Below are 12937 nucleotides of genomic sequence, written 5' to 3' on the forward strand. Positions count from 1 at the left end.
AGATTTACATGTATGCACACACATGTATGCATATATATATATATATATATATATATATATATATATTTATATATATATATAATAAATATATATATAAATATATATACATATATCTACTGTATATATATATATATATATATATATATATATATATATATATATATATATACACATATATATATATAAATATATACTGTATATATATAATTATATATATATATAATAAATATATATATATATATAAATATATATACATATATCTATATATATACATATATATAAAAATATATACTGTATATATATACTTATATATATATATATATATGTATATATATATATATATATATATATATATATATATATATATGTTCATATATATATATATATATATATATATATCTATATCTTTATATATATGTATATATATATATTTATTTATTTAATTATTTACATGAATTCACACGCACACACACAGACATATATATATATATATATATATATATATGTGTGTGTGTGTGTGTGTGTGTGTGTGTGTATAGCTCAGTCGGTATGGTCACTGGCAGGCATGGTTTCCAGCCGAACAGGTGGGGGTTCGAATCTCCACCCGGGCAGAAGCTGTTACCATAAAATGAATTCCAAGTGAATGTATATTCCCAAGATAGAATTCGGTATTAAATGCCATTCGTGGGTGATATTTACATTGATTGAAATCACGTGTGCTTGTGATATATATTCATATATATATATATATATATATATATATATATATATATATATATATATATATATATATATATATATATATATATTGTACATATGTATATATATATACATATATACACACATATACATATATATATATATACATATTATACCTATATGTATCTGTGTGTGTTTTTTTTGTGTGGGCAGTACACACACATAGATATATACATGCTTGTATACAATTATGATCAAATATAAACATATATATATATATATATATATATATATATATATATATATATATATATATATATACGCATCTATATATATATATATATATATATATATATATATATATATATATACGGTACATATGTATGTATACAAACATAGATATATAGTAACCCAAGCTTGTATAAATGTTAAAATTTGAACTGCAGTAATATATCTTTTATATATTTCGGTGATAGGGAAACGAATTTTTTATTGATAACCCTTCATCAAGTACTAAAACCAATTGCAGTTTTTATCTTATTCACAATTTTCTTTCTTATTGATTTCCTCTATTTTTTCACTTCCGTTGCTGAAAGTTTCTTTAGGTTCAGATTCTTTCATGGAATGTCGGTTTTCAGCCACATACAACATTGGCAGACCGAATTATTAGAAAAAAAACACAAGTGTTCGAAATGAAAGTATTTTGTTGTTCAGGTTCACATTTATTAAGCTTAAAATAACATCAAGTATCTTCAAATAACGCCAAAAGGCATGAGATAATTATTTTTAAAATTCTAAACAGCTTCCAGTTTTGCCAGAGGTTTAGTTCAAATAAGATTTTATTGGGTAAAAATATGATAAATTATTCCTAAGGATTATACTAAAAGGATTTTTAAAATCATTATGCGTTTTACGTTGGAATTTTACTAGTTTATTTCTATTATGTAATACTTCCAACTTAGGACATTAGTAAACCTAAAAAAAGAAATTTAGGAATAGAGTTTTGGCATAGCCCTACATCATATTATTAACTTTTTAATCCAATAAACAAAATTACTAAAGGGTTAAATTTCCAAGAATTAATATTAGTATTGTGACAAGATGTCCTACATATCATCCCTAATGAATGTTTTATTCAAATCCTATCTCTCTTTTTCATCATACTCCTACTTCTTTATATGGAAAAAAATGAATAGTAAATTAGCCAAGAAAAAAGATAAGATTAATTGCTGGGATAATTCGTTATTTGACACGATATTATGTGCACATTTTGTTTAGATACAAAATGTCGTGGTTAGCGCTGCTGTAACATCATCAGTTAAAATAAATTATTTTCCTCGGTTGCTTTTGTTTTTGTTCCGCCATATATTAGTACATTAGATTACAGTAAAGAAATTTAGACCATATTTTAAATATTTTGCTGTAACCAACAAAATAATACGCTAGCCGCATATGATATGACTTGATTATTTCTATTTAATTTTCACCAATTTTGATTTACTGCATCACCAGTTCAGTTCGGACATATTCATCCTCATGTTACCTAAAAGGCTGATTTTATTATTGGGATGTAATTACGACTAAGAGTTTACCAGAAAGGGTCACAGCCTTATCGTTCAGATCCTAGATAATATTGTTTTCAGTTGCAATTGAACGGAAACATAAATAAACAAATGAAAAGCTGTTATGATCTAGTTAGCCTTTGAAATATTTGCTTCTTCAACTGATATATGAAATTATCATTATTTCATTGATTCCTGACTCTCATTTTCCTGAGGCACCAATTGATTACTTTCATATGAGTTATTATAAAATGAAGGGCAAATAAAAAAAAAGTAACAGTAAGAAATGAAAAATACAATTTAGCCTTTATACAATGAATTGATGGTATAGTAGCGTTCCTGTCGAAAATTCAAAATAATGCACACTTTCAAAAACAAATTTACAATACCTTGTATATCACACAACTTACAACCTTTAACAGGATATGAAACGCATAGGATCAAGAGGAAATTAGAGATCACTTTAATCAACTTATGCAGGTGAATCTAAAGAAAATAATGCTAAAAGAGAGAGGTTGGAGGACATACCATTTCCTCAAGCTGAATTGAGTCGGTAAATAGAATTATCCTCTCAAAAGCTGGTAAATGTACATTAGGTAGAAGAAGAATACATATTTCTATCACAAAGGAAATAGGGCAAATACGGGTATAAGAATGAAATGATCGCTAAAACAAAGCAACACGATTCGCAGTTAATATTATAAACTAACGAAAAGGTTTTCATGTTTCAAGAACTTGGGGCTGAAGCGATGTTCACGTTAAATCCGCTAGATGAAAGCGATGGATTCCGCGTAATCCTCCTCTTGAGCGAGAGAGATCCTCCAGGGTACCTGTTCTTCCTACGGGCCTTCCAAACGCAGATGCCCACCAGGAGGAGGATCAGCAAGAACAGGAGGCACAGAGTCAGTAGGACCCAGGATGCTACCGAGTAGCTGTATGCTGATTTTCGTGCCGTATCGATTTTGACAAGGGTTTGACTCCAAAAGTTTTGTTCCTGATATGAGAAGAAAGTTTTTTAGAATGTTTTATGTCGGTGTAAAAGCAAGACCGTCTCGAATAAAGGCTAGGTCAGTGAGGCGGCCCTAGTAAAATAGTGGTATAGTTCCATTCAGATATAGATTCTATAAGCAAATTTGTTGTCATTGGCAAAATAACTAGACCCTATCATATCATCCTAATTAACTAATAAACTTTTACCAAAACTTTTCTGATAGGCATTTATCATTTAATGGAATAACATAAGAACTTATATATTACATTGGTATCATAAAAGAGGAATAATTTTTACATTTAAGTTGTCCACCAAATAAATCTGAAATTAATAGCCTGAAAAAACTCCATTGGTATACTTACTATTATCAAGCAGCAAGCATTCCATTTGAGTCAAAGATTAGTCAAATGGAATGACGTAAAAGGGAAATACATGGGATCGTCTTTTTTACGTCAATATATTAATAGTTTTTAAATGTTTAGAAATTCGATTTTCAAGCCTTTATAATACTTGATTAAGAATAACTATTTAGAGGATACGTTAATATTTGTTATTATTGATATAATTAATACTGTAATTATTACTATCGTTATTATAATCAAATGCGCATACCGAATAGAAAAGGCAAAATTCTAGCGCAAAGCCCCTAAGGAAAAGCCGCTAATGTGAAAGAGAAACGGCGAAGTTATGATTAACTATAAAACAAAACAAAAAGGCTAACTATAGAGACGTGTTCAAACATAATAATGTTAATGAGATGAATAACACATAAACTATGAAACAAGCCATATCAACCAGTTAAACAAACAAAGCATTTTGCAAAGAGTTTGAACTTCTGAAGTCCTGGCGATTCATCTAGCACATGTTTTATAACTAAAAGAAAATCTGACGGGGAGCATAAGCAAATGATTCTCTTACCTTATTTCTGAAAGGTCGTTCGGACATTCCTGGAACGAAAGATAATGTGTAGTAATTCACAGGATCACCAGCAACCAGAGGAGTCCACAGAGGAAGTCCAGCATTTGCTGCGCTGTTTCCTCCCGGAGGAGCCCTACATAAATAGTAATAGTGATAGGTATCAAATTAGTCTCTTTTTTTTGGGGGGGGGGTTGGATTGAAAGATTGGAAAATTATGAAATAAGAAGAATGGCAGGCGTAGTAAAGATTGCAGGCGTGTTGAGATTGTCATGACTGAGATGGTATGGGAACGTGTTGAGGATGAAGGGTTGTGAGAGAATGGGGAGGGCTTGGGAGGCACCTTTTAGAGCGAGAAGATTGAGAGGGAAGGAGAAAATTAGATGGCGGGATAAGGTGAAGGATGATCTGGAGAGAAGAGGTTTGGTGGAAGAGGAAGCCTTTGTCAGAAGGAATTGGAGAGGGCGCATTAGGCAAACGACCCCTTAATGTAGGGATAACGGTTGGAAAGTAGAAGAAAATAGTCTATCAACTGGTGGATCAAAATTGAAAGAAAAATAAATGATCTAATTCTTATTAATCTTCAATAAGATGATATTAGACCCGACAGCATATTTACTGATAAAGTTTATATTATTTCAAGAAAAATGTACTTAGATTGATAAAAGAAAAACTACGTAAATTAAAAGAGTTATCAATTGTAACCTTTTCCTTGAATTATTCTAATTCAAGTACGAAAATCAGTCATTTATTAACACAGACGTAATCACATAAGACTATCTTTTCTTTTGTTGATATTGACTAACTCTTCTTCTGACATTCACGTTTATCAAACGTGTCTGTCAAGAAACAAACAGGAATTGAAACTTACCCTGTATGTGTAAATGTTGCCCAGATAAAAGTCAGTAGTGATGAGATGTGTTGGTCATCAGGCCCTGGCTTTGCTATGTCAAAAGGCAGGGAAAATAGGAGGGCTAGGTCATCCCCATGTGAAATACTGTTGTACAGCTCATGGGTTTTCAAACCTACGGACTCGGCCAACAAGTATAAGGTTCCTGAATAGGAGGGAGATGTTGGCAGACGATGTGTCATCAAATAACTGTAACAGAAGATTGTAATGCTTCACTGTTGATCGACGTAGGTTGTTCAGATAAAAATGGAAACTCATTATGAATAATGCCTTCATGTGATGCTAAAAAGATTGAAGCTGGTTGCTGAGGCTACAGAAAGAATGAAATATATAAAGATGCTGTACCCTGCCAAAAATAATAGCCCGTTGCAATTGTGTTGTGTGTTAGGGAAAAAATTGTTTTGTGACATATATATATATATATATATATATATATATATATATATATATATATATATATATATATATATATATATATATATATATATTGGGCGTGATATATACTACATTAAAAGCAAAAATTCTAGAACAACTTACGTGAAAACTGGCATTCTAGAAGAAGCAAAATATTCTGCAGCATCCCAGATACACGAGGTGAAGAAAAGATCAGTAAACGCCTGAAATTTAGGAATAGAGTTTTGGCACATAAAAGCACATGGTTAAAATTTCTTTTCAACTTTCAGAATATTCATCTGTAATAAAAGTTAAAATTATATGTCTCTATAAATTTATGAATACTTGGTAGGCCTTCTTTCCTCGACACACCTAAACCCAAATATCATCTCTCTCCACATTTTAGCATCATTATTTGTTTTCCTATGGTGTTAATGGCGCTGAAATCAACTGAAAAGAATATTTCATACGATAGTCTTTTTTCAGAATTATAATATGCAGATTCTCAACTAGAGTAACTTTCAGTCATTAATCAATAGGAGAGAACATATAATTGTTTGAATAATAATTTCCATTGGTTACTCCTCAAGTCCAGCCTCTTCCATTATAAACTTTGAATTAATCGGATGTTTAGGAAATGAAAGTTATTTAGATCACAAGAAACACCCAAAGCTGAGACACTTTCATATGCAGAACATACATTTACTCCTGTTTATAACGTTGTCATTGTTTTATTTTTCATCAGTAATGTAATGCACTAGAAGACTCTAAACTGATTGAAATAATGAATAAAACTTTCTATCTTCGCAAAATGAAAGGTTCTTCACATGGTAGCGTTACTAGGGGAGCTTACCTCACTCATTTCTTGAAGTAATACATCCATGTTTTCCTTCGCCTGTTGTGAATAATAAAATGAAATAATATCTTGAATGACATCTTTCGATATGGTATCATTTGGCCACAAACTTTGCATAGTGTAGACGACGCCATTCTCGTATATCTGACTGGCACTTCCAGCATTTTTCGAGAAGAGAATAGCAGCTGCAAAAAAGGCAAATATGATATGAAGTCTTTTCCCTTGATATAAAATTGGGGTAAATAATTATAACATGAATTCCACAATAATGTTCCATTTACATTTAGTTAAAAAGGAAACTCATTTTACGTTTCTTTACTCTCAGGATTTGTTTCCCTTCAAAGAATACTGTGTAACCTAAACAATAACTTATTACCATAAAACTAATTTATCTTAGTTTTCAATAAAACTAATAGGCTAATAGATATTCTTTTTCGGTAGCTTAGTCATTGGCCAGCTTTGTTCAACACTAAGCTGATGAGCAGCCTGTAGTTATCAGCTAACTAGCAATAGTAATTGTTTCACTTATTCCGTAAATGTCTGACTTTTTATATTGTTTAAAAACTCAACAATGTTATACTGCTATCATTTTACGAACGTATTTTAGTCTTGTCACTTAAAATGCATCCAAAACCTAACTTCAACATTCTTGCATTTATCACAGAAAACAATGTTATAAATATAGAGCTACTAGTAGGTGACAAGCCGTTCGGAAAGAAAATGGATACAATTATGATAAAATTTCAACATGTCTATAGTGGAAAATTATTTTCAATATTGAATTATGCTTATTAATAATCACGAAGTTACCCCACCTTGGGAAACAGAGCGTTGATTTGACGACTTTGGCGGGCGTCATCGTAATATCAACGGCTTTGGCGAATTTCATCGTATTATCAACGTAATACCAAATTAAACAACCAAAATAAATGATCAAATTATTCGTTAGATCCAATCAATAATTATAATGGGATTTTCTTCCACTATGAGTTTAGTGAAAACCTTCATATGAATGATATCTTTTAAACTTAGAAGGATCAATATTTCTGTTTAAATACTTCCATGGATACGAACAAAAATATTAATTTAAATGACTTACTCAGAGCATAGAGAATTCCTTCGTCAGGGACTCCTCCTATGAGTACAGGAACTGGGTTTGGTGGTGGACGTGACATCAAGATATCCAGAGGCTCAGGCAGAAAAGGATCTTCCCTCAAGTTGCCATCAATGGAAGGTCTGAACAACATTGGCCACAGCACGAAATTCTGAAATATTTTCTATCTGTTACTTCGTCCAGGAAGTGAATTGAGAATTCAAATGGTCCCGTGTTATGTAGATCTTTAGAAAGCTGTAAATAGTGTCTGGTTTACAATACCTTTATATATAGGATAATGTTATCTCTCAAAATAATGTTACTATTATAATGAATTTACGTAAACAGATAATAGTTAAAGGTGAGTTAGCCACTAAAGTTAGTCATGGATTAAATGGCGAATAAAACAAATGAAGGGAAAAGACTTGAGGCAACAATAGAAACATGAACTGAAAATGAAGAATGTGAAATTCGTATATAGCATAGTGTAGATTACGCCGGTATTACGTGCGATGTAAGACATAAAGTTATGGTATCTCTTAAAACATGGTTACCTACATAAGGGACTTTCAATACATCATAGGCGTATTGAAGTAATAAAAGGTTCAAGCCATAACCAATATGGTGACTATATGATTAACTTCAATATCTTGGAATGGCCATAAATAGAAACACTTCATTAAGCCTAGAAATTCTGAATAAAGATTCCGGAGCTTTTACTATGTATCTATACAACAGTATTAAGGTCATTAGATCAATTCATTAGATTTCGTAAGCGGGAGACGATTTTACTTGCTAATATCATACACCATAGTGACTAACTTTCTTTCCTACTGTAGTGATATTCTTTTCTGTTCTATTTTACTTGCTGTAAAAGTTACATTTCCTATTCATTTAGAGGATACCATTTCCATGTTTATGTATAAGCTTTGAGAATTTGTACAAAATGATAAACCAAATATAATTGAAATCAGCAAATTATTAACCTTTTGCGATAGTTTATAATGTCAGAATCAGTTATATGTGAAGGTTAATTTTCCTGGTAATTTGTCAGTAAAACATCCAATGCTTCACTTAGTGAAAAGAGGAAAATATCAAAGGTGCATCAAAGGAGCGTTGAAAGTCTTTAAAAGTAATACCTTGATCTAAAACGCTTTATATCTACGTTTCCACAATTGCATTGTTTTAATCGAAAACACAAATCAAAGTTGTTTACTGTTACTTGACAGAAGTAATTAGGACTTGAGAATTTGTCATAACTTTAGAAGTTGAATGCTATATTACATGTAGCTCGGCTTGCGCTTTTATGAGTTCAGCTGGTGATTTGTCCATAAGACATTCTCTGAGGTACCAAGAGGACCAGGTAGAACAACCCAAGTGGCGTCCCACATCGTAAGCAGCTTCCTCCGGCCACTGTGATAAGGACCACACGCAGTTTCCGGCTCCACTCATCATGATGGCACTGTGAAATAAACCTGAAAAATAGAAGCCTTTTGATTATCTATTCATCAATAATTATATAAGCGAATATTTGCAAAGAAAGATTTGATACTACGATATTTTTTCCAGCCTGAATCACTATGAGAAGTGTAACATGTATGGTGGACACTGGAGTGTTATTCTAGTCTCAGACTTTAGTTGCTGGATTGATACTCATTTGTTCTTCTTTTTTCCTCTGCTCTGATTATGCTAAAGCGTGTAGCATGTGGCTTATTGAATAATCTATTTTTTTTCCAAAATGATTTTCAGATTTCTGGGACTCATAATTGTTTTATGCTTACAGTCTTGCATTCTCAATGGTCTGGGTCCTCTTTTTAGGAAAACCACCTTAAAGATTGTTTGAATTATTTGTGGTTTAAATTGCGTCTACAAAACACCACCAAAATCTCCCTAACCTGAGTTTTCTTTTATGGTATATTTTCTACCTCTCCATCCCATGATCATAATTTGTCCCCTAGAGAATACTTGTGTTTTGAAAATAATATGCGTTAATATATATGTAATCATTAGGCATAAATTCATAATGAACCTGTGAGCATAATGATTTGCTTTTTACCATGAAGTTGAAGATATTTTCTACAGCTATATTAAAGATATACTTACTCTTCAATATCTATATGATTATGCTTTACATATTTAAGAACCTAAATTTCAGTAAGTCATTATTCTTTAAATGCTCTCAAGATTTTAAGTTATTATCATTTCTTAAACGTTAAATAGTAAGAATACCATGATTCGTTTTAACGTTTAACTAAAAATCACAGGAAAGAAATGTATGAAATAATCAAAAGGTGAATAAATCATTGCACTAGCCTTTAGAAAGAGGTGACATCATATGAAGATGAACGGCAGAAGCACCAGAGGAGAATCCTCCTAAGGTCACCCTCGTCGGGTCTCCGCCAAATTGGGCTATGTTCCTCTGCACCCAACGGAGTGCTGACAGTTGATCAAGAAGGCCATAATTCCCTGCCAAGTATTCACTCCTCGTACTCAGGAAACCTGGAGGAAATACGGGATATCTTGATTTTGAATGGCGGAGTGTAACGAAATATACCTACAATATATAGAAATATAGACAGTGGTAATAATTAGAATCACAAGATAATTACGATTTATTTTTTATTCTAAAACGTAGCAATAAGACAAGATTCAGAAATAAATTTTCCTATAAGTAAAGCCAACTCAAAAGACTAGGCCATTCTCCTCTCAGGCATGATATTGGAAATAATCATGGAATTTCTTAGCTGAATGCTGAAAACTATCACTAATGATAAAGTAAAGACAAATTTCATAATATCCAATGGCTTTGGCAAAATTAAAGATCAATTTATCTATCATTAAAAACATCTTGATATCTATGCGTTTAACGGTCTACGTTTGCTTCATACCTAGTATACCAATCCGGAAGTTTACAGTAACCAAAACAATATTTTCTCTCAGTAGCTTTCGGGGTCCAAGTGTAGAAGCTGTTCCTCTTAAGTAGTTTCCTCCATGTAAGAAGACAAGCACTGGGAGTCGTGCGCTTCCTTGTGCTGTAAAACGTAGATTATTCATTGCATTTATTGACAGAACATGAGGTATATTTTATTATATAAAAGCGTCACCGTTGAATATAGAGAACTAAGTCTCGCATTATTCTAAAAACCGAGATATACAATTCACTATCGTCATACGTTGAACATGCCTTATTCATCAAATTCTGAATAATGTATACAATAGGTTCCAAATTCCATACAGGACTCAACATTATTCAAACCAAATATCATATATCATTCATATCACAGATCTGTTGGAGGACAAACAAGTATACATGTCATTTCCTTAATTTTTTTGGAATAAGGCCTCAACAACTATGTCACAAGTTTCTCACCAGAATTAAACTTTTTTACCACGATTGTTAATAATGGAGCTGTAACTTAATGGTAAAGATGCTAATAACATAGTTACTCATGTGAATAAGAGTACTACTCTTCCCCACAAAATTCTAAAGTTATTAATCTATTTTTACGATCTTGGCAACATTAACAGTAAAGGAAATATATTCCAAAAGAGACTCATGATTTAAATAGTATGTTACCAGGATTAACAGGAGTGTAAACATTCAAGTAGAGGCAATCTTCTTGACCTTCGACCTTGTTAGAACCATAGTTATATTGAGGGCATAATTGTCTAAATTGCGTAGCATCTAATCTGCCTCCTGGCCAAGGTCCATCTAAATCCTCAGGTTCACGCCATCGAAGTCGGCCCACAGGTGGTAAGGCATATGGAATTCCCCTTAAGAATGAGAAGAATAAAAGATTACTAAAATTGTTTATAGGTCAAACACAGTACAAAGAAATGGAAATACTAACTAAAGTACTAAACCATATCTCACTTATAATGTAACAGGAAACTGAGTAGTTAACTAATTAGATAAGAATTTCAACGTCGAAACAAAATCGCAGAGTAGTATAAGAACCCCATAATCATGTTGTCTATTTCTATACCCATGGCTGCTATTTTTTTCTGGCATGGAGCAAATGAAGACCTCACTGTGAGATACAAAATGTTCTAATCCCTTTGAGTTCTTAATAGACATAAATATATCAAACTTGCATAGTTAAGTTCTCTGGAAACTAATTATGTCAATTGAAGCTCACAAATATAGAAATATGATTCTAAACAATAAACTAAAGAGTAAGGTAACTCTCACATTAAATTTGACAGTGTCATTTACCTAAAGGAAAAGAATGGTCTTCCAGTGGAAGGAGGTACAGTTGGCTGTTCAGTGAATTCTGCAGTGCCAACAACGATTCCCAGACGAGTCGCTAGTTCCGCAAGCTGAAACTCAGCTGCACGTTCCTCTAAAGGTAATGAAGGGCCTAGAATGATGCGTAGAAGGTAAATTATTAGGAAAATAAATAAACTTTTAGATAAACTTATGAATATTCATATGGATAGAAAGGTAAGGAAAGTTAAGGTGATAATGAAAATTATATGGGCGAATCTGAGTAAAGTTTTGAATAGCTAGGAATATGGGAAATAAGATTCATAGCTATAAGGAAAATTAACGATGAATATTAGGAAGAGTAATAACAAAATAAATAACTAGAAGAAATGGAAGGAAGAAAGATGAAGTTAAAGTGAACATTATATATCGTGGATGCTGGAAGAGTGAGAAAAGGGGAATAAAGAATTATATCATAGGGGTTGGTTTAAGCTTATGGCATAATAGAGCCAAATAAAGACAAACAGGTTTGAGGGAACACTTTGAGTATTCTTTTCTGCCACGATTCTCCTCTTATTCTTTAATGGTTTATTGGGTAGGTTTAATTTCAGTGCCCAGGATACGCGGTTGTTTATGAAGAGGCTGTCTTATCCTTATCTTTTTTATGACGTCATCCTTGATCCTCATTTTAAGATCCATCCATATTTCCTTCATTTAGCTGAAGTATCTGCCTTGAAGGGTATTTACTCCAGGTTGACCATTTTTTGCTGACGTTTTCATCTTTTGCATGTATTTTGCTAATTATTTTAAGTACGTAACAATATTAATTTTGTTAGCAACATATTTAATTCTCGATTCTCACAAATACAACAGCATTTTATTGATTTTTTATCTATTAATAACTAAAACTGTTGAGGAAAATCCTGGGCATGTAAGTTTGTGTACGAACTATATGATAACATCAGTAATCTTGTGGGGCCTCGAGGCAGTGTCCCGCTTCTCAAAAGATCTAAGTTACGAGGACTTGCGGTAATCTAATAAATTTTATTTCTGTTACCCGTAACCATAATCCAGCCTTATGGGATGTAATTTTCAATTGTCTTCTCATATTCATGGCCAATAAACAGGAGGATAGCAAAAAATGTGTCTTTTTGTTGACGTTTCATTTTTCATCACTGGTAGTAGTTGAATTCTATTTTTCTAACAGACAGACCTTAAGATATTTTTACTTTACTTCTGAAAATTACTGTGAACCAATTATAAATGAGGTCCTACATCTTAGACTCTTTAGTATATTTAAAGGTTAGAACA

The 12937-nt window shown here is 32.0% G+C and overlaps 1 protein-coding gene across 1 annotated transcript in view; it reads right to left on the reverse strand.

The window, feature by feature from the left end:
• Positions 1-2770: 2770 nt before the first annotated feature.
• The window catches only part of LOC137657123 (esterase E4-like), a 12493-nt gene continuing 2326 nt past the window's right edge, over positions 2771-12937 (reverse strand). The window contains exons 2-12 of the mRNA XM_068391480.1: positions 11636-11780; positions 10997-11193; positions 10308-10451; positions 9733-9918; positions 8704-8894; positions 7426-7591; positions 6324-6511; positions 5615-5694; positions 5039-5266; positions 4171-4303; positions 2771-3255 (exon numbers count right to left, since the gene is read on the reverse strand). Of these exons, the coding sequence (XP_068247581.1) occupies positions 2989-3255; positions 4171-4303; positions 5039-5266; positions 5615-5694; positions 6324-6511; positions 7426-7591; positions 8704-8894; positions 9733-9918; positions 10308-10451; positions 10997-11193; positions 11636-11780 (1925 nt within the window). The 3' untranslated portion in view covers positions 2771-2988. The remainder of the gene's footprint in view (positions 3256-4170; positions 4304-5038; positions 5267-5614; positions 5695-6323; positions 6512-7425; positions 7592-8703; positions 8895-9732; positions 9919-10307; positions 10452-10996; positions 11194-11635; positions 11781-12937) is intronic.

The sequence above is a fragment of the Palaemon carinicauda genome, chromosome 18 (genome assembly GCF_036898095.1).
Source record: "Palaemon carinicauda isolate YSFRI2023 chromosome 18, ASM3689809v2, whole genome shotgun sequence".
NCBI lineage: Eukaryota > Metazoa > Arthropoda > Malacostraca > Decapoda > Palaemonidae > Palaemon > Palaemon carinicauda.